This window comes from Chamaea fasciata, unplaced genomic scaffold (assembly GCF_029207755.1).
Source record: "Chamaea fasciata isolate MVZ Bird 193981 ecotype frontalis unplaced genomic scaffold, bChaFas1.0.hap1 SCAF_6, whole genome shotgun sequence".
Classification (NCBI taxonomy): domain Eukaryota; kingdom Metazoa; phylum Chordata; class Aves; order Passeriformes; family Sylviidae; genus Chamaea; species Chamaea fasciata.
The window spans coordinates 41,163,848-41,186,069 of NW_027094091.1; the positions used below are offsets into that span (position 1 = coordinate 41,163,848).

General features: G+C 35.4%; 1 protein-coding gene across 7 annotated transcripts in view; it reads right to left on the bottom strand.

The window, feature by feature from the left end:
- Positions 1–22,222, bottom strand: part of GRIA2 (glutamate ionotropic receptor AMPA type subunit 2) — an 87,461-nt gene that overhangs the window by 8,366 nt on the left and 56,873 nt on the right. For all 7 annotated transcript variants that reach the window (XM_066186074.1, XM_066186076.1, XM_066186073.1 and 4 more), the window contains exons 7-12: positions 14,861–15,028; positions 14,477–14,581; positions 13,667–13,777; positions 12,320–12,526; positions 11,447–11,817; positions 7,273–7,471 (exon numbers count right to left, since the gene is read on the bottom strand). In XM_066186074.1, coding sequence (XP_066042171.1) covers positions 7,273–7,471; positions 11,447–11,817; positions 12,320–12,526; positions 13,667–13,777; positions 14,477–14,581; positions 14,861–15,028 — 1,161 coding nt within the window. The remainder of the gene's footprint in view (positions 1–7,272; positions 7,472–11,446; positions 11,818–12,319; positions 12,527–13,666; positions 13,778–14,476; positions 14,582–14,860; positions 15,029–22,222) is intronic.

Consider the following 22,222-nt stretch of genomic DNA (forward strand, 5'->3'; position numbering starts at 1 on the left):
CAACCATTCTAGACTGCCATAATGACTACAAGAATGCAAGAGTATGGAAATTTAGGTGTTGCAATCAACACCAACATGGCAGCACAAGACCCTAATACTCACAATGAACATTTTTTGTTATTTAAGACTTCTACAACAATACAAAGATACACAAATGTCCCAGGAAGTGACACTTTTCTTTTTTTAAGTATCATGCCACCACTGGGCATTTTGACTATGAAAATAATACTAACAAAAATTTAAAATTCATTACATAAACTTTAAAATATATAAGTATATAATTAATAAAGATTAATAGATATAAATAATTATTCCGCATATAATTACAACATATTGGGATAAATTTACTATTATAGCTAAAATTTATTTTATGATTATTATTACACAGTACACACCCAATTCAAATGTAGAATACTACCTTCATTAAGAAACTAATTAGGAAATCAATTTATGCAAAGTTTTATCAACTTTGTTTTGTGGGTCATCAGAAATCTTTTCTATTTTGACATTCAAAGACCTATAATTCTTAAAACTGGGGGGCTGTAATTAGTATGCCTTTGACAGAAATAGCTCCTCAAACTACTAACATTCTATTAGATGATGATCTTGTACTATGGTGGCAGATCTCCAAATCTCAAACATGATTTGTGAATCCATCTTGTTGACCTTCCATATTGAACAAAAGGATGGGAAGTCATAATGTCACCAGTAGATAAAAAGTGTAACAAATGCCAAAACTTGTTAATTTAGTCAGTAAATCAAATATTAACAGGGGAAACAAACAAACAAACAAACAAACCCAAAAAAAACCCCCCAAAAAACCCCCAAAAAAACACTACAGAAAAGAACAGAACTATATTTTTCATTTAATTAGCTGAAGATTAGACTTTAAAACAACATTGTTTATACTGTGTGAATACTTAAGGTGAATAAGTTCAAACAAATGAAAGTTCTAAATTTTGTAATATATGGATATATTTGTTCAGTAATGGTAAAAATTAGTTACATCTTCCTTAGATGCAGTTTTATGGCTTTTCAGTTTCCATTACTTTTTGAGCTACCAAAATACAATTGAGCTACCAAAATTAGTTTTTATATATTTGGTCTTACTAATAAAAAAATCTAAAATATTCTACTTCATTAATTAATTCCTCAAAAGTGTACTTAAAATAATTTTCTCCAGTGATGTGCAGGACAATGACTTTATATAATCATCATATTCTCCATTTGGTTTAAGGAGTTAAGTGACCAAGGTCGCTCTTACAAAGGTTCCCGAATAATTTAACTTTCATTAAAATAACTGCTGAAATGACTCCTCCTTTGAGACTTATTTATTTCAGTTTCCTTCAGAACTAAAATTCCTCCTAACCATTCAGTATATTCATAAAATCAAAGCAGATCACTTCAATGTCTTTTCTTTAAAAACTCATATAAATGTCACAAAAAGCTAATTTCTATAATTCTGAAAAATAACTCATTACACCCATACTGGGGGAGAGGAAATAAACTAAATCCCAAAACACAAAAGTACTTTCTCAAGCAGTTAGAAATTTGTAGAGAACTGCAAATGTTGTTCTTGGAGTCTAGAACCACAAATATACTGCCTGGACTAAGGAATGAAAAAGCACTCAAACTACTGCTCTTTTGGTGTAAATACTGCACAGCATGCACAGCTTCAGATGACATTTTAAAGTGCAAACATTACAAGACAGAAATGACTAGGATTAGTAGGAATGGAAATTGGGATGCCGAACACAGGCGATGGGAATTTATTTATTTATTTATTTATTTATTGTGAGAAGTGGAAAATTCTGATAACTAGAATGATAGAAATAAAACTTTCTAGTTCAAAAGCACGATCCAGCAATTTGGGACCAATAAGAAAATCTGCAATAAAATTGGAGATCATCAGTTGATACAAAACAAAAGAAACACAGATCTGTCACTATGATCAAAATGGCTACCAGAAAACAGTGTGATAGAAGTGGGAGAAAATTATTTCCAGAAAGAATAAAGGAATACTAAAGCCTTTGTAAGAAGCAAACTAAGATCTTGAATGGCAAACAAAGTACACTTCTGCTCCTTCAGGATTAATGCATCAGGAAAATAAACACTGAGAATAAAAAAAATCTACATAATTATTAATGTACTGTAACAACTGGAGAATAAACTAGTTATAAATACAAACAGGCTGGAAAATAAAATATTTTTCTAACCGCAGCAAGCGTAATGTGGAAAGAGAAAAAAAAACAAAACAAAACTGAAAAATAACAAAAAGAAATGCTTTGAGAAAATAAAGGAAGTACTGATTACTGCATTCTTTCTTTTAAAATAACTTTCAAAATGGCCTAAATCAATTCTGTGTTGTCCAGACGCAAAGACCTCAAAAAACAAGAGACAAGTGAAAATGAATCCCTTGAACACTGTCTATCACAAAGAAGTACAAGCACATCTTCAGCAGTATGCTACTGGGTGCAAAGGCAGTCCTCGCACTAACTCAGTGCTCAGACCTAACTCACTGTTTCAGTTATGGACCTCTTTCTCCTGTCGAACTAAAGAGCCAAACCCTCACTTTCCGGCCACATCTGCTTCGTAGATCCATGAAGTTCCACTCCTACACCCTCTCTGCCTCTAAAGGTATCAACCAGAGTCCATGGTTAAGTTTTACAGGATATTTCATGGCTGAGTCTTTCCACTCCTTCACCTCTCAGAGACTTCTATGGAGCTAGTCAAAATAAAACTCTGGAAATGTATGTTCTATAATTCTTCTACATCTCAAGCTTCAAAAATTGAGGCTGAGATATAATTCATATTTTTTTACTTCAATTTAATTTAAAGAAAAATAATCATGTTTCTTCTCTTATCACTAAACATTTCCTGTGCTTTTGGTTTTTTATTCTTATAGAAATTTCAGTATCTTGATGTGCATGAAGACAGATAAAAGTTCATAGACTGCTGAATGTTGTTTTCTTTTTTTTTTCATCCCTCCTTGTAGTGTAATTGTTAACATAAATACTTTTACAAATTAAAAAATATTTCAAAGTACTTATAAAAGTGCACTGGACTTTGCCAAAGACACTTGGAAAAGATATTGCTATTTTCCAACACACCAAATCTTCTTTGCCTCCCAACAGACAACACTTTCGCAGGAGAAATGAATCAAGAGGTCTTGTCAGCTCCTATGTTTTTTTCTGGCTTTCTAATGTGTGAGAGGATTTATCAACAAGATTATAAGGATTTTCATCCTTCCAAAATGTTTCCAAAGCCCACCTTTTCATTCTGCAACTCTTGCCTCTTCAGCAAGAATAAGCAACTCATGAACAGTCTTCTCAGTGAAAGGTAAAGGATACTTCTGGGTTATGGAGCAGTTCTGCTCGCTTTTATTTTGGCACAGGATCTATCCTTAAAGGCCACCAAAACAGTTACAATCAAACAGATTGGTCTATGTTACACAATTGGTTCAAAAATAAGTACATATGAAGATATTTCAAATAAAAAAAAATGCAGAGAGACAGTTAATTATTCTAGCTATTACTCTGCACATCGTTTTCTTTTTGAGATGCCTTATTACCTTACTCATAGGACTAGTTACAGTTCATCTTCTGGAACGGAAGAAGAGGTAGGATGATTGATTTTGTTTGTCTATTCAATTTATACATATCTTTAATGAACAGAGCTAGGCATACAGCAAAAATATGACTGAACTGTAAAAATAATTAACTTCTGTTCTCGTTGTATCATTTTGATATTAATATTCATTATGCCTTCAAGCAGGTGAAAAGCTAGGAAATGTTCCAGTGAATGCTTGTATACTTACTTTGATTCTTTCTTCCAGTGCCATAGCCCGTGAAAGTAAGCGAGGCAATTTCAGGAGTTAAGACATATAGATAATGTTTTAAAATAAGCTTCTGTAGTGGCAGGTGAGCAGTAGACTGTCTTCTCAGGTTTGTGACTTTTCTTCCCTTCAAAGTTCAGTTACGTGCCCTGGCTAATGCACATACCAACTGTGAAATCACTGAAGGCAAGGACAGCATGTGACTGCGGACAGTGCTGCTAGAATGTACCAAAGTGACGACATTTCACTGCCCACCATTCACCCCTCCATCGAGTGGTACCTGGGACCCAGCAGTTACAGAGATGATGATGCACCTGCACAAGACCAACTGAAATGACTCCTGAATCTTCTCAGTGGTGCTTGCAGACTTACTTGCACCCTCACCACTACAATCCATTACTGATTTGAGAAAAACGATGCATTTTGGGGAAACCATGGCCACGTACTTCATTGTTTTGCCCATAACCCAAGAGAAAATGCAAAAACAATGCAATATATATCTTTGTTTAGGCTTACAGTTGCACTAAGAACTCTACAAGGACTATTTATAAACTAGAAGCATTAGCAAATATCAAAAGTGGCAAATATCCCAACTCAGTGGAACAGCTCTTAAGACTGGGATTGTACTTATGATTCTGCTAGTGCCGACTCTGAGATCTCCTGAGGAAAACTACTACACATTCTGGTATTTACAGAGACCTGAGAGATGTGCTATTAAAGAAAAAAATATCTCTCTGTAGACTTATAGCTATAAAATAATCTACAATATTATTACTAACAAGTAATAGTATCTTGCTGATGTTTGTGTCAATTTTTATGTGTCACTTTATTTCTTTTAAAAATATTTTAAAATCCATTATTTTTGTACTGGTATTTCCTATATAGGATGTACCAGGTTTCTTTTTCTCATCTTAAAACAGCACTAGAAACAGCAGAGTACAATGCTTTTTCATTCCTTTTTCTCAGTTGTTTCTTGATGCAGTGCCAACTGCTGCTCTACGAGCTGCTGGCAACAATATCTCCTACTGGTCCATGCTACCTTTAAAGCTAGGGAGCCTACCTAAATTGGGGTAAAGTGCAGACACATCCTTTTGTCATGAATGCCAAGGATGTCATAGGGACTAGCTTGTATGCCTACTGTCTTTGTCTTGTATGCCTACATCATACATGATGAGCAGTTATGGGAGCTAGAAAAAGGCTTGATCCCACCTCTCTCAATTAACATTGAATGCATCTATATTCAGCTATTCAGAACAAGATTTTTCAGCTAACTTTCACCATCTAGGCAATTGCTGACAATTCCTTTTTGAAGAATACTGTGAAATGTCTTTTCCAATTGTGTAATGTGTTATCACAAAACACGTTTTTGCAGCAAAGATAATTCAGTGTACTGTTCTCATTCCCAGTACCCAACCATCCTTTATTTTGTGCTGCCCCAGGAATCAGGGCTCTACTAATAAAGATTCGGCATACATTCCATTGATACAAAACAAACTTGTAAATAACACTGCTTCCTGAAAACAGACTGACTGAAAAAACTCCATATGTTTTTTTAATTCCTGAGAGTGACAGAGAAGAAGCCAGACCATTTTAGCTTGTTGATAAAAATATACTCAAGTTGTTTTCAGCTATTCAAAAAATTTGAGTGCTAATTTCAGGTCATATAAAAATCACACATCCAGTCCAATCCAGACAGAATAAAGATATGCTCTAGGTGAAATTTTAGTCTCCTTAGTGCTAGAGATTCCTTCCACACTGTCTTCAGCAGAGAGTATCATTCTTGAAACTTGAGTTTCAGGCCTCTTAAAAAGAAATTCTGATAGTTATTTCTTGAATAGTAAATGGACAAGTTTAAGGGATTTTTAGCAAATAGCAGATAGAGGCAGTCAGGCTAAGAAGTTGTTCTGCACATAATGTACCAAACTCTGATAGAAATTGCTGAGTAGAAATTTCCAGAGATCGTTAGAGTTTTATTTGTGCAGAGCCGAAGATAACTTAAACGAAGATGAAGAATATGCCCTCACAAAGCCTCTACCTTATTTTTAGAAAAGTAAGCTTTTAATGCTCAAACTGTCGCGAGAAACACTAGTTGAGTAAATGTGGAAATATATACATGTGTGCTAGGAGTACAATTAGACACTAATGCATGCACATACAAGTATTTTCTGCTTAAAAAAGAAACACTTAAAAATCTCTAAAGATAAACTATTCAGAAGAAGTGACCTACTGTTAATTCACCATCAGTCCCAAGTACAGCCATGTTCTAAAATGTTTAGGTTCACAAAACCAGAAACATGCCTGTATACTTCTAAATGCTTCTAAACACTCTTAGCACAAAACCAGTCTCATTTTTACTAGCCTGTACACCTGATGTTAGTTTTGGTTTAGTCAACAGGAATGCGATCACCAGCAGATATTATTACTGAATCTATCTTCAAAACCAGAAGATTTCTACAACTGGGAGAAGTTTGATTCCTATTTAGTCCATTACCATTTGAGTAGGCACTACAGGATCCAGTGAAAACTATAACCTAGCAGTTACTGCTCTAATTATACAGTATATAAAAAATATCTGCGAGAATTTGTTTCATTTAATTTTCATATCAGTGTATGCTTGAAATGTAAATGAATTATTTATAACTATTTTAAAATACATTTTGTTATATGTAACATCATGCACTAAAAAACATGAAAAACAGAAGTTTCTTTCTATTTTAGCACTTCAGATGCACTTTCTTTGTACAGTGAGAGACACACAGAGTGCACAGACAAAGTGAGGCCATTCTGGGGGTTTTTTTGTCAGCAGCCTTAGTCTCTCATTCATTTGCTGGATGGATTTCATCAGGCCAACTGATGTCTCAAGGGCAACCTGAGACTCACACACTGGACGTTTCATGTGTTTTTAAAACTGCAATACCCAGAGTTAGAGGGTGAGGACTGACAGGCTTCCATGGCATTAATGTAACGCAAATATAAGTAAGAACTGTTTTCAAAAGCAGGCATGTATATTTTACAACAGCCAGCAGGACTACATCCCATTCCCCATCTGCAAGCTTGAAAAAGCATGTAGAATACTTATTAAGACATGAATGTACAGCTTTCCCATGTTCTTATTCACTGTATGGGTACCTAAAACATAGCAGAGCTATTAAACAGATAGATGACATCAACTTCCTTCTTCAAACATACCGTGTTTTTCACTATATTTTTGTAGGTAATTTTGCTTTGCATTTGTATGTTGAGACCCTTATATTGGTATATAAAAATAAAATGTAACAATTACAAATAAACAGGAACTCTTATATTTGTGAGTTGAGTTACGTAAATCACACTTTCATAGCAATCTTTTAACAAAGCCAAGGGAAAACACATTTACATGAGTGAAGACCTACTTAAAACAATCTGAAAAAAAAATCTAAAAAGGTAGAGATTCTTACCCTAAAAAACTCTTTAGTGGAGCCAGAATCTAATGTCCCATAAGCAATTTCTGTTTGCTTGGAAAGATCCTCTGCACTTTCAATGGGAGACACCATCCTCTCAACCGTCAGGAAGGCAGCTAAGTTAGCCGTGTAGGATGAGATTATGATGAGGGTAAAGAACCACCACACACCTCCAACAATGCGCCCCGACAGGGATCTAGTAACAAGTATGAAATGGATTTGTAAAGTGAAATGGAAGTCCTAAAAAGGAACACGTTATCAGTTTTATGCAAATGGTGCATTATAATGCAGGGAAGCATTTCAGGCTATCTCAGAGTCCAGCTCTGCATATGCATCAGATGGGAAATCAAGGCATTCTCCACTGGATCTCCTGGGACTCTGCTGAAATCAGGACTCCAGAGTTTACTTTTGGAAGAACTTAGTGATCCAGTTCTTCAAAGTTTTGACAACCCTTGAAGGAGACTGTTCCCATCATAATGTGCTATATTTAACACAAACTTTTTGTTCCCTCTGAAGTGATTTTGTGTGACATTATGATGAGGATCAAACAAAATCAGCAAAACAGCGCTTTCAGATAAACCAGTATGCACTTTAAAATCAAGGGCCTTGATTGTTTTCCTAAGACATTCAGACAAAGACTGATTTCCACAAAACAACGGCTTATGCTGCTGTGCACAATCTGTACTGAGAAACAAACAGCATTATTCGTAAGAAAATCTTGCCCAGGGAATATCTGTAGGCTAGAAAGTGCACACAACTTTTGAAAGATACAAGCATTTAACAAACTGAGGACTGGACATGAAACAATTAGTGACAATACAGAAAAATGATGAAGAAAATATCTTTTTTAAAAAATAGTAATAATAATAATCTGATGTTTATAACTGCAGCAGGTGGGCTCTTATGGATCTGTGTTTTGCTTCTCCTGCTCAAGAAGAAAGAAGAAAAGAGAACTCAAGAAAATATACAAAACAGCATAAAGCACACAACTCCACTCAGTAATTTTCAATAATAGAAAACTAATGTAAGAGAAATATTGAAATTACATTACTGTCAAACTTGGCTTCTTTTTTTTTTCCCCCCGATCCCTTAAAGTTTGAAATTAATTACCACTTTGTTTCCAAGCGACATTATAGGAAGCAGTACATAATCTTTGGAGACATGCTTAATTATTTGGCAGAAATGTGAATGTAGTTAAAATCTAATACTAGGGCACTGCAGTAGCTTAGGCATATCTTGGTGTGTCTCCTCTATTTATTAAGTAAACAAATTAGGGATCACTCACCCAGTCTACTGTACTGTGAATGAGAACACAAACCAATTCGGACATAGAATATATATATAGAGAGAGAGATATATGTATATTTAAAGATTATAGTTATGCAAAGTGGATTTAGCAAGCTAGGAACAAAATTAAATAGAACCAGTTCTGGACAATTTATTTTTTCTAATTGCTATTGCATAAAATCTCTGTCATAATTCTGTCCTTAAAAGATGTATTCCATGTCACAACAGACTCACTAATTCACTCCGCTACATGAAAATCAAGTTAGATAAGGTCCAAAATCTGTTATTCAAAGGACCATAGAAAAAAAAAATATTTCAAGCTCATTCTAAAGTGAGATGTATTCAACAAAAATGCTTTCCATCACCTTTGAGAAAACATCACATACTTATTTTGAAATGGAGGTAATCGGAATATAAAATAATTCTACAAGTAAAATATTGAGTTATAAGATACACTGAATATATTATATTATATTATATATTCACAAAGTAAAATCTGTCAATGTGTATTTAATAATTGCCAACTTTATGGCACTTTACACTGTATTAATGACACTCTCTATGACAATAATTTTCTAATGTCCGTGATCTGTGAGCAAAGCTGCCACTGACTTTGTGAAAAAAGAACAAGCTCAATACCAATCCAGAAATTATGCTCCCACATGGCATTTTACAAGTAAAATTATTGGGGTGTCATTTGTATTTAAAATTTCCCCAGGCAGTCCATCACCATTAAACGAGTAGTTTCTTTTTTCTAATGTTCATTTTGAAAAATTTCTAAAATGTGCTAGCATGAACCATTACTTTAGAAGCACCTAATTTACTAGACCTTTAAATACTAAAATAAACATTTCTGTGCAAAATTGCATAAATTTGTGCACCATGTTTTGTACTTAGAAAGGTATTATCTGGCAGAACAGAGAGCACACTCACATCTCTGAAAAGATGAGGAAAACTTTGCTCTAAGTTATGATTGTCACATACCATATTATTCTACTCTATTGTAGCTCTACTACCCATGAGGCAACATAGGGACTGCTACTACAGACCATTTCCAGGTGGTCCAGTCTTACTCAGCTCCGCATCCTATTCCAGAGTCAAGGAACCCTAGTAACTTGTGTGCTCTGCAGTTCTCAGAGCAGTCTCATTTTTATTAGAGAAATGATTGCAGTAATGCAAAAATTAATTTCAGAAAGGTATTTTGTTGATGCCTGAAGAAAGTCCTTTTTTTATTTTCTCTGATTCATCTGCAGGCAGTTCAAATTCCACAGTGAAACATTTTGGTGTAAAAACCAGAAACAAGTGTTTTTTAGCCCTTTTCTATTTTCATAATAAACAGATAATACAAAAACTAACCACCTTCCTCAAAATTATGGTTTCAATGAAATAAAGTTAAATGGTTCACTGAATCTACATACTAAATATCCAAAATTGAGTTTCATACACCTTTTATGATGACCATTTCCTATCAGTATTCTTGCGCTACCTTTCAAACCCTATCAAACCATATAAAACAACCATTATGCTTTCATAGATAGTAAAATAATAATGATAACAAGAAAAATATCATAATTCTACTACAGCCTTGATTAAATAAAAATAATTTTGTACTACTAGGTGACTTAGCAGACAACTCCAACTGTGAAGTGTGTAAATCAATACAAAAACACCACAGGAGTGAAATTAACACAGCTTCTCATGATCTGCAACAGCTTGCCCTCTTCACCATCTCTAGTATACAATTCTTACAGGGTTATGTGCCAAATGCATTGCATCCCTCACCATAAAGGCTGGCATCTCCCACTGTGATACAGCAGCCTTTAGAGAGAATTGCTCAGGTTCTCAATAAATGCTGTTATTTCTGTGGTATAAGAGATTGAAAACCTGCTGTTGCCTTTTGGGATGCATGACTTAATATAAGAAATGCTCCCCTGGTTTGATTTATTTTGACCACTAACGACTAGACTCACTAGAAATTGACGTGCTCCCCAACTTACTTCAGGATGTTTACAAGAAATGTAATTATACTAAGCAGTTTTAACTAAGTCCCCTGGTTTGATTTCCTTAAACCCAGTTGCCCTATTAAAATTGTTACTGTATTTCCTTCAAGCAGCAAGCAGCTATTTACCTACTTACTTACCACTTTGCTGAATCAAGGTTAGAACTGCTTGTGCACAAGCAAAACAGAATATTTAATGAGCTGCAAAGGAATTAACTTAAGTGCTTTAGAGTTGTCCCTAATAAAGTAGAAGAAGATCCATGAGGAATTAAGCACTTATAAACTGGACCTTCAGATTCATTTTCATAATTTCTTTTGTTACTTTTCTAAAACTAGGCCATGGAAAAACAGCAGTGTCTTGCAATTATCCACAAGAAATTAGAGCCATCACAGGACTTTTACTTCAGTTCAAGGCTCTCTTGGGGAATAAGAGTGTGTTAATAACCATGTTATGATATGTAGTGAGTTTTAGAGGGAAAGTGCTGCCTCTGCAATTTGTGACTAGCGTGTTATCCTTTTTTCCCATTACAGTTGTGGTGAACCATATGCACTATCAACTGTAAAATGGGAATATGCAGCAAAAACACGGTACCCCTCCAAGAAGGCATGGAATGATGTGAACCTTATGCATTTTAGTCTCTGCATGGTGCATATAATTTCACTTGGGAAATTTATGATCGACATAAAGAAAAATTCGATCAACTACATCCTGACCCTATGTCACAGACAAGTGCTTTCACTTCAAGGACTTCTGTAACTTTAGGGAGGGAAAAATCATTGCAATTAAATTCTCTCCAAGAATGAAAATATATGCACCATGAACCTCTTCTGGCTGAGATGGCTGAGACCAAAAATGCACAAAGTTGAAATGAGTGAGTAACCAACCTTGGCGAAATATCGCATCCTTGCTGCATAAAGGCACCCAGGGAAAACCAGAGACTATTAAATATCCCAAATTCATTAGTTGATTCATTAGTTTGCGTTTCTCTTCCATCTTCAAATTCCTCAGTGTGCCACTCGTATGGGCTAAATCTGCTGACCAGGAATAAAACTACACTGACCCCAATGTAGGCAAAAACAATGCACATCCAGATTTCATATGCTAACGGATCAAGAAATGAAAACACTCCTGGCTTGGACTTCTGAGGCTTCTTGATCATTATTGATATCCCCAGGCTCATAAAGGGCTTTGAGAAGTCAATCACCTCTTCTCTCACCAATGTTATAGTTAATGGAGCGATTGCAATATCGGCTTTCTGTAAAGGAAGAAAAAAGGCAAATAATAGCCAATGCAATGAACAGAGCAAAAAATGGTTTTGTTTCTATGGCATTTCACAAAAAGAAAATAGGACAGTAGAGACACCAGCAACATTTGTTTCACAGAGATCATACCGTGGAGAATTTTAGAATTATTTAGTTGAACTCATACTGAAATACATATAGCCATATGGTTGGTGTATTCCAAGCTTTTGTTTTTATATATGCCCTTTAAACAGCATATGGCATTTAAAACTCAAAAAAGTACTTTGTTTTTCATCTGGTCAGAAGGATGAAATATGCATTCATGTTCCCCCAACATCATTTGCATTTGAAATGTGATTTAATGTTTTACTTACAAAAATTTTCATGCCATTACAGGTTATTAATTTCTATAAAATTAATTAGGTAGCTTTCCTACACTCTACAGAGAAAACAAAACCTAATCCCACTCCTTCCATTAGTCATCTTTAATAGCTTTATTATAGAAAATTTTCTTACCCCATAAACAAGTTCTCCAACCATCCCATTCCAGATTTTCGTGTCTGCATCCCTTGCCCCATACTTGCCATCCCCAACAATTGTGAGCTTATATTTGAATCCGCAGTGCTTAGCAATTTCTGTAGCTAAGTCCACACAATAGCCCTCATATCGATCATTTCCTTCAAGCATTTCATGATTTTTCTTCATCATGACATATGGGGACTCCTGCACAGAAAGAACTTGCCTTAGCTACTCCATAGAGACAGGTGCATCAGTTGTACACTTCACAGATTAATATGTTCCCTTTCTACATGTGAAAAAAGAGAGTGGATACCATCTGAATCATACATGCTATGTATATGTTAGTTATTAATTATAAATGGGACATGTCTTTAACACATTTAAAAGCTGCATTCTCCAGAGTCATACACAAATGACAATACTTACAGGCATAGTGATTCCCAGAAGTATGTTAATAATGACCATGAATGTTAACAGGAGTTACGCATTCAGAGAAGAAAGAGTAAATCCCAAAATCAGTTTCTTTCTCTCATACAGTTTGGATGGAAGAAGGCAAAGGTATTTAGTTCCTTTTGTTGCTGTCTTATAGAAGAAAATTATTTTCTATTTCACAACCACATGTCTCCCTGAAAAAACACTTGAGGCTCTCAAGACTATATTTTTATTAAATTGCTATACAAACAACAGGTAAGATATCTGTAACTATGCACTAAAGTTCTATCATCAACAGAATTGGTGATGAGTCATAAGTTGTATTAATGCATTTCCTCTTTGTTCAGTTGCTACAGAACTGTTCTTGTATCCAGAGAAATTCCTACGCTAACCTGTGGCTCATCCAAACTGATAAACTAGCTGTGTAATTTACAGAAAAATTCTATAATTTTATGCACTTCTATAATAATGTACAATTTAATTTTCTAAACAACTGGAAAATAACATTTAAAGTTTAATTTTACACTTTAGCAGTTCATAGCAGCTACAATCCTGAAGCATAAGAACCGGTCTCTTTGCTCTTTGTCAAAATCTATTCTCTAAAATGAACACTATGGGTCTGCCTCTCTGAAAGTTCCTCTCCTTTGAAAGCAGGTATTTAATTTTCATTTTCAGGTTTAAAAACCATTAACTTTCTAGGATGTTCAATCAAAGACCATTCATCCTCTACAACTCAAAACCGCATACTGAGTCGCATACATTTCCCTAATTTCTAGATTTTATTATGTATCATAATAAGTAACAGCTCACAACCTCAAATAATAAAAAGACAGTATATTTAGACTAACATAATGTCGAGAAACAGATCATTGTAGGACAGATGGTCTTCTGACAAAATAGGAGGTTAATTACCAAAATAGTGGTGACAATAATAGTCTTATTCTCTAGTCCTGAAGATTCATTTCCAAGAGGGCCATCAAGAGGATTCACAACCATTTTGTCCACTTCACTCCAATATCCAATCTAAAGAGAGTGTATAGGATGCACAGACACTAGTGAATATGGGCTTTTCTGGAAAAGTTAAAGCATGTTATTACTACGCCTTTGATTTGTCCTCACAGAGAACTATTTCAGCTATGGATATACCACTACGAGAATTTCTATTTATGTAGTGAAAGACTACAACAAACAATAAAAATACTGAACTAATGGCATTTGTTTATATTACTTTGTCTAGAGCAGGTTTTTATTCACATATTAACAGGTTTTAGAATAAACATCATGCATTGTAAAATTAAAATATTCCAGATTAGCAAAACATGAGAAACTGTTATTCCCTGAAAGATTTGAAATTAGAGCAGAAACACTAACACATTTATAAAAACATCACTAAAAAGCTGTATCCAGCTTTTGTCATTCAAAAGCATATTTCTCCAAATCCTGGCTCACATTTAGCAATTCAGATCAGAAAGCAAAAAGTTTAATCCACAAAACTGAAAGGGAAACACTCTTACGTAGTACTTACCAGAAATAAAAATTCATATTTGTTAGAAAGAAATATTACATATGTTTAGTTTGCTCTGCAAGACCACTGTAGAATACACCTATGAATAAATATTATCACAACTCATGCTTTAATGAATCTAATGTTTCAGTACCTACCTTAACCCATTGCTTAGAATGGTAAAACCTTTAAAGACACTATAAGACAATTCAAATTACCTTCCGAGGACCAGTACTTTTGAGCTCCATGACGTTTATTGTAAAATTGATTCTCTTTCCATTCTGATCAAATTTTATATTTCCTGTTAGCCCTTCCACCTGAACCTATAATAGATGAAGATGGAAGTGGTAGAAGAATTAAGTTTGTTTCTTTTTAGAAAATGTGGTTTTTTATTTCGACAAATCATTATTGATATTTCAAAAACTTTCGCTTTGGGATCATTTTCATATGCAATATATTATCTTAGCCAGGTTCCCAAGGACTTCACTTCCACATTATTCCCAGCAAGATCCAGATAGGTTAGGAGACTGGAAGAATTTTTCGAGCATTTATAGAGAACTTCACACATGCACTCATCCCAGCATCCAGTCCAGGGAAGCTACCTGTTTCAATGCCCTTTCTATTTCTACACCATGACCCCAGGGTACAGCTGGATTTGCAAGACAGTCTCCAGCATTTCCTCTTCTGGAGATCTCAATCCTCTGTTTACGCAAATTACGGAAAGCTTCTGTCATCACTTGAACAGCATCATAGGTCAGAGCAGAGGTATACTGAAAAGAAGTGAAAATATTTAATTAAAAACCATCTTCAGCTTCACTATACCCTCCATTCCACTTGGTAATCCATTAAACACTAGAAAGGATAGTAAGACATACTTGAAATCAGTCAATTTTGTCTTTAGTTAGCCTTTGAGGGCCATCTATAAAAATTAATCAAGTGTTCACCAGGATAGTCACACTGTTTTCAGTGTGCATTACATTTTTTCTCACTTACAGCTGTGTAACAGTCTTGTGTGCAGGTATGGCTGGAAGTCCATGCAGGTGAAAGGGAAAAAAAGAAACAATTTTCAGTGTTTAACCTGAGCTAGCCTGTAAAAGTAAGTTGTTGTTCCTCTGACCACACTCTTCATGGAGAAACATTTATTCACAGATCTCAAGATTACATCTGCTCCCAGACATATACACAAAAAAGCCAAAGAGCATGTATTTGTATACACATGTGTTTAACTTTTTCCCATTAAATATAAAATCTCAGGGGTAGCTACTTTCAAGTATGCAATATGCTGTCAACACCACACAAAAACGTTTTTGGGCTGAGATGCTTAGAGCAAGCAGTGCCCCTCAAAGACCAATATAGCAGAGGAAGAGCCCCGTGCTCCTAAACTGACATAATATAAGGAGCTTTACAACTTCTGTGACATCAGAGAGGAATCCTGCCATCACATGCATCAGAAACCAGGGCTAAATGGTCAAAAGCATTTATCTTCAGTGTCTGGAAAATTTTACATCTCAACTAACTAACTGAACTGAAACCACATGTGCACATACACTGAGGACTTTGTAGGATAGGCTTTTTGAGTCTGGAACACAGAAATTATGCCAAATATAAGAGCTATTTTTGGAAATATGGGCCAGAATATAACTACTTAGAGGCATATGAATGAATGGAGTGATCCCTGTGAAGGCTATTAGATGATGAAAATATATAAATTGTAAAGTGGAGAGAAATGATGTATTAGCTCTTTGCTTCAATGGCTCACACTTTAATGAGAATTTTAATTAGCTAGCTCAAGTCATGCAGAAGGCTCTTGTAATTGTAAAGAAATAAAGGTCCTGAATTGAGATTAATTTTTGTATGCAACTGTTAGACCTTAGGAAGAAAAGGAAAGCAGAACTCTTCTTTAAAGATCAGTAAGCTCAGTGATTGGTGTCAATCTTCTCAGTAAATTTTTCTCAGTGACTTGTACAGAAATATTTAAAGGGATCAGAACAGAAGAAGAATGAAGTGAAAGACTGGCTGGAGCCACTACTACTTACTTCTACTGGAGCACCAGTGCTTAAGTGGTGTACATGAATTTGGAGATGAGAAGAAAGGACCCTGACTAGCAGTACGTCTTTAAACATTGTGCTTTGCAGTACAGAAACATATTATGCCACACTAGTGTTCTGAGAAACTTTGGACACAACACTGTCATTAACCATTGAAACATTGGGAAGCAGAGAAAATAAGGGCTTGGAACAAAGTTATAATGCTATCTAATTCAGTTATTCTATGATTCACTGCATCATTGAGATATATTTAATGCATTACCTCAAGAATATTATTTCTATAGTATATAATTACTGGCCTGAATATTCATAGCTCAATCATATGTGAGGCCTATGAATGCTTATCTGTATGTGCATATGTGTCATCACATATATAAAATCTACATTTCATAATTTAGATTAAGACAGCTTTAATCTAAGGATCTCAAAATATTTTAAAAGCACTGTTGGAGATGCCATGAACGCAAATAACCCATGAATCATTTCTTACTGCTTTATTGTGCATACACTTTCAACTCCTAATAACCTTCATGGGGCTCATTAAAACTATCTACAGCTTCATAAATTGATGTAAAGTTGACAAACTAAAACAAAGTGAACTCATTACCATAAACAAGAAATGACTGACCAATAACCTGCTCAGGCAGAGATGTGTGTGTGTCTGCAAAATAAATAAAATGGTCATATGTTAAAGGATGCATTAGCCCTGCCTTGATTCACTTTGTTTTTCTGGAGATTCATCCACGTTCTGATTTGCACTATTAAAATAAATGGGAGCACTATTTGGAACATTATTCTGTGGAAGTAGGATGGGGTCTTACATCCTATGATTTTATGGCAGAGTAAATCTCCTAACATCATTTCAGTTCCTTTGAATTTTATATGATAAGATCAGCAATTTTACTACAAAATGAAATAGGTGCTACACTTGAGTTCTTACAGCATCACTTGCATTAAATAAAGCATGGCAAAGACTACACAAAAAAAATCCTGCAGCTCACAATTCTAGAACTAGAATAATAAGCTGATAATATAAATTGCCTAGAGATTTTATGCCATTTGGTATGAAACATGGATTGCATGAATGTCAAGTGAAAATAATTTTCTCTAAGTAGATGCCATAATTGCCAAGCAGAGAAAACACAAGGCCCATGTAATTTTCTTCAACTTAAATTTCTAAATTAAATACCCTACAGACTGTAGTAAAATATGTAAGCTGCAATTGCAAAGATGAATTTGAAAAGTAAAGACAAAACAAAGTCATCCCAGACTAAGCAGAAGTTATAACATGTGGTGTCCAAGAAAAACTGGCAAGATGTTGCCTTTTGTAACTTCAGATGTTTCCAGTAAATCAGGAGACACCAGAAATCTTAGCTAAAAGGACCAAGATGCTATTTTCTTCAATCAGTAACTGAATCTTCTGAAGGTGAAATTGCTGAACACTACCCTAGAAGCACAAGATTTTGTTATACATATATTTCAATGTTGTAAGATATAAGAAATGTAAGTTAGCCAGTTAGACCTGCATTTAACTCAACGCCTGTCCATGTGCTCATGACAAAGCTGAGAGATATAACCAGACATCTGAAATAATTAAGACAGTAATTTTCCACTTAAGCAGTGGAAAGAAATAAAAATATGAACACATAAATGCAAAAAAGGAGAAAAAAAAGAGAAAGTATTCTGAATCACAAGAAGTAAAATTCTTTTCCTCTTATTTGGATATCTGCAATGTCTAAATCTATCCTTGACAAATTAGCTTGAGTTTTCTTGGTTTTTTTATGGTTTCTTTCTTGTTTGTTTTTTTTTTTTTTTTTTTTTTTTTTTACAGACAGAAAAGACAATAAGCATTCTAAGGTGTGACTCATTTGACAGCTAGACACCTTTTTGGAAGATGAAATTAGTTGTGCTTTAGATTCCACTCATCTGATCTCCAGTGACTCCTGAGACTAGGGAGGAATCCAGGGCGATCATCTCAGGTCCAGATGTTTACACTGTAGACACACTAGTAGCAAACTGAAACCACTGAGAAGGACTATGAACTAGCCATTAATCCCTAATCCAACACAACAGAGAGAAAGACAAACAAAATAATAGGAAAATTTTGGCAGGACTCTACCAGCTATGTCAAAGTATGCAGTGCTGCTGTACAAGACCCTAGGGAGACCTCAGCCAGAACGACAGGTTCAGCTGCAGCAGCTTTCAAGAAGGCAGAAATCGGTCTGCAACAGGCACAGGTGGAGGTTCCTCACCATGTATGTGGAGCTGCTGTTGGATCAGCAGGAGAAGGGACACTGCATCACTAATAGAGGCTAAGAGAAAGGAGGCCTGCAATCTGATACAAATATTTTTGGCCTGGAGAGCACTGAAATTCTGAGAGAGGAAATACAGGAAATGTTCTCTCTTGCAAGAGCAGAAGGGTAGAATCAATCAGTATAAACACACTTTCACCATTTCCTTGTATTTAAACAATTTCAATATCAGCAAATATACAAAATAAACGATAACAGAATCTCTCATCTGAAGTTTGTGCATTTTCCCTCAACAAAGTACCTCTCTACTTGAATGCAAGTATATACAATAAAAGCAGAAAGATTGATAGAAACATTCCCACATCTTTATAAACTACATATAAAACGTAGGTATATACATAGGCAAACACACTAACATTAAAGAAATGAGACACAAAGTTACTTGTCAAGAACTAGTGAAGGAACTGGGCAACTGTCTCTTGTACTTCCAGCATAGTCAAACTGACTGATGCAACAGTTTGGCTACACTGAAGTACAACAGTCAACTGATTGGACACCTATTCCTTAAGGGTCTTTAGTGTAGCTGGGAGCTATTTTGAAAAAGACAGTATTATACACACACTTTGGAAAATACCTGAAGGTGGTTTCAGAGATAAAAGAGGTAATAGAAAATTACCTAACTGATTGGAAATGGCTATTTCCTTCTGATGACCACGGCACACACCTTGCATAGCATCCTGACAGGACATGGAATTACAAAGAGCTACTTCCAATAGAAACAAGAGACATTGTCAAATCTTGTACACAGGAGTGGAATTAGAAGTGAAGATGGCCTTCGACTGTGCCCATAATCATGCTTTGTTCTCCCCTGTTTTGTGCAGGCATTAGCATGAATGGAGGTATGTACACAGCGGCACGCTGAGCTGGTTGCCATTCAAACTGCAAATAGGCCTTCAGCACCTGAGCATCTTCATTACCTATGGCCATGTTTGAAATACTGCAATGTGAGATAGAGGTCAGGGAGCCCGGAAAAGACAGTGCATGGCTGTTCCTCTTTGTTAGGATGATGCTCCTGTGAAAATAGGCAGTCTTAGCAACAGACTTTCTTCCAGTTGAGAATAATTGCATATATACACAGGATATTTGGAAATATCAATTGCAAATTTTTTAATAACAACCCTGGTCCTGAACAAAAGGGGAAGAGATATTAATAAAATGTAAAATTACTTGGTAGTTTAAAAAAAATTCATTAGATTGATCTCAGTAAAGATGGGGTTAGAGACTAAGCCCTATTTGTCTTAATGAATATACTATCTTTATTAAATTTTGTTTCCCCAAGTTGTAGTCACATCAACTTACAGTTTGATAACAGCCTTTATTCAAATGCAACTGCAGCACTCTGTGTGCACAGAAAAGCTAAACAAACAAGCATTTTTGCTTTGAAGTGCCATACTGGCAGGAGATGAAAAAACACCTTAGCAACCTGTCACTTTAGAAAAACTTGTGCTCAGCTCCAAAACTGCTACCCAGAAAATCTGCTGATTTTTTGACGTGTTTATATGTTTTCATTATCTCTTTGCTTGGTTTAAGAAAAGCTGCTTTCTGGGCACACCCAGAACAGATAGCCCAGTAGCAGGCAATTCCCAAAGCCTAAATCCCTGGAAGTCCAACTCTTATTTGAAAGACATACTCACAGCACATCCAGCAGAGACAGACAAGACAGGGGCACTGGAATTATCCCAATGCTCCCACTGTAGGATATTTATAGGAGAAAGTGACTTTCTTTCACTCTTTTAAAAACTGAATATAGCAAAGATCATAAGATTTATAAAGCCCAAAGTGCTTGGCCTTTCTACCTATTTTATCTACTACTCTAATAGGAATGAGATTCCCGAACTATAATTCCTCCCCCAAGATTGCTTCTACTACAGAACAATCTTCTCACTTGAGTCATCAGAAGTGCTAATGCAGCAGAAGAAAGACGGCAGGTGCCTACCTTTTTAGTTGTTGTTAATTTACCCTGAGAACAGAGGTTTTAAAATACTTTGGTCCTCCATTACAGTAAATGAAAACCATTTACTTGGATTTGAATTCAAAAAGCTTTACAGAAATAACAAAAATACTTATTTGGATTTGAACATACAGCATTTTTATTGTAAAAGATCTAATCATGCCACTGCCTATGGAAAATATACATACTAACAAAATAAATAAGGTTCTAGAATGATTTGTGTAATCTTAGTTCTAACTTAGAATAAACATGCAAAACAGCAATGCCACTAATGATAAAATCACCTTGAATTCACTGTAAAACACAAGGAATATACACAACTTTTAAATTTTCACCATGTAAATACACACAACCTTTTCTTCAAGGCTAAGTCAGAGCAAAGCATGTCACTCTTCATAGTATTAAAAATCAGCAGCAAACCTGAAGCCTTTGGTCCCAGTAGGGAAAACAGACAAGGTAGGTATATCTCACGGGGTGAGAAAAAAATACACAAATTGACAGGCAAAATAATTCTCTGAAAAAAATACACTCTGGGAATGGATTTGGAAGAGTTAAAGTGAGTGTTTGAAGTGTTGAAGTGTGTGTGGAGTTCTTTGCCTTTTTCTTTTGAGTGTGGGTTTTGGTTTTTTTGCTGTTTGTTCTTTTGTTGGGTTGTTTGTTTGGTTGGTTTGGTGGGGGTAGTTGTTGTTGTTGTTGTTGTTTTGGGGTTTTTTTTCCCAAGAAAGGAGAGGGAGAAAACCCAATGAGCAATCCTCATCATATATACTGTGGTGTTCTAAGAGTTTTCAAAATATGCCATTTAAAACTAATAATAATAATTCAAGTCTTAAATTTAAAGCAATAGGGAAAAAAAAAAGAAACACAAAAAAACCTAAAACAGAGTTCCTAAACCACAATTCCCCATTTTCATTATCATTCTTTATCTACCCTAATAAGCAACAAGATACCCGTTGTACCAAGATGAAAAGCTTTCTCTTTGTTTGCAATCTAATTTCCAAGCAGAATACTAATAGAATTGAATACACCATTCTTACCAGGTTGCTGATTTCACCAAGACATAGTTATTGTCAAAGAATAATAGACACTTGGTTTTCACTTTTCTGCCACCCCATGCTAGGCAATATGGGCAGCTACCTACATTAATAGGTCCTTAATACCAGACCTGTCCCAGAAATAAATCTGCATGTTTCCTCTCCTTGTTCATTTAAGTGTCCCCAGTGCTTCTTCTCCTCCCTTATTCCCCTGACCCAAGAAAGTTTCAGTCACAGATGCCTCTCCTGCCCTGAGCTGCACCACTTTTCTGTGTCTTTCAATCACATTTCAACAGCCTCTTTTCACTTCGCTGACCTCTTTTCTGCACGACATCATTCCTCCTACTACTACTATTTTCATCTTTGTCCATGGCTCCCTCTTCTCCTCTTATCCCCATTTCTCCATCAAGCTCTACTGTCCTAAATCACATTGATCTTTGTGAGGCCAGGGTTATGTCTGACCTTGACGAACACTTGAATCATGAAGGAATAGTAGCTTTTCCTGTTTCTGGGTCCACCATATCCAGATGAATTGCTGGTTGAGAAACAGCAATACAGAGTTCCTGGGAAAATAGGCAGGAGGAATCCACTGCACTTTGTTGGCTGAAGATCCTTAATAATT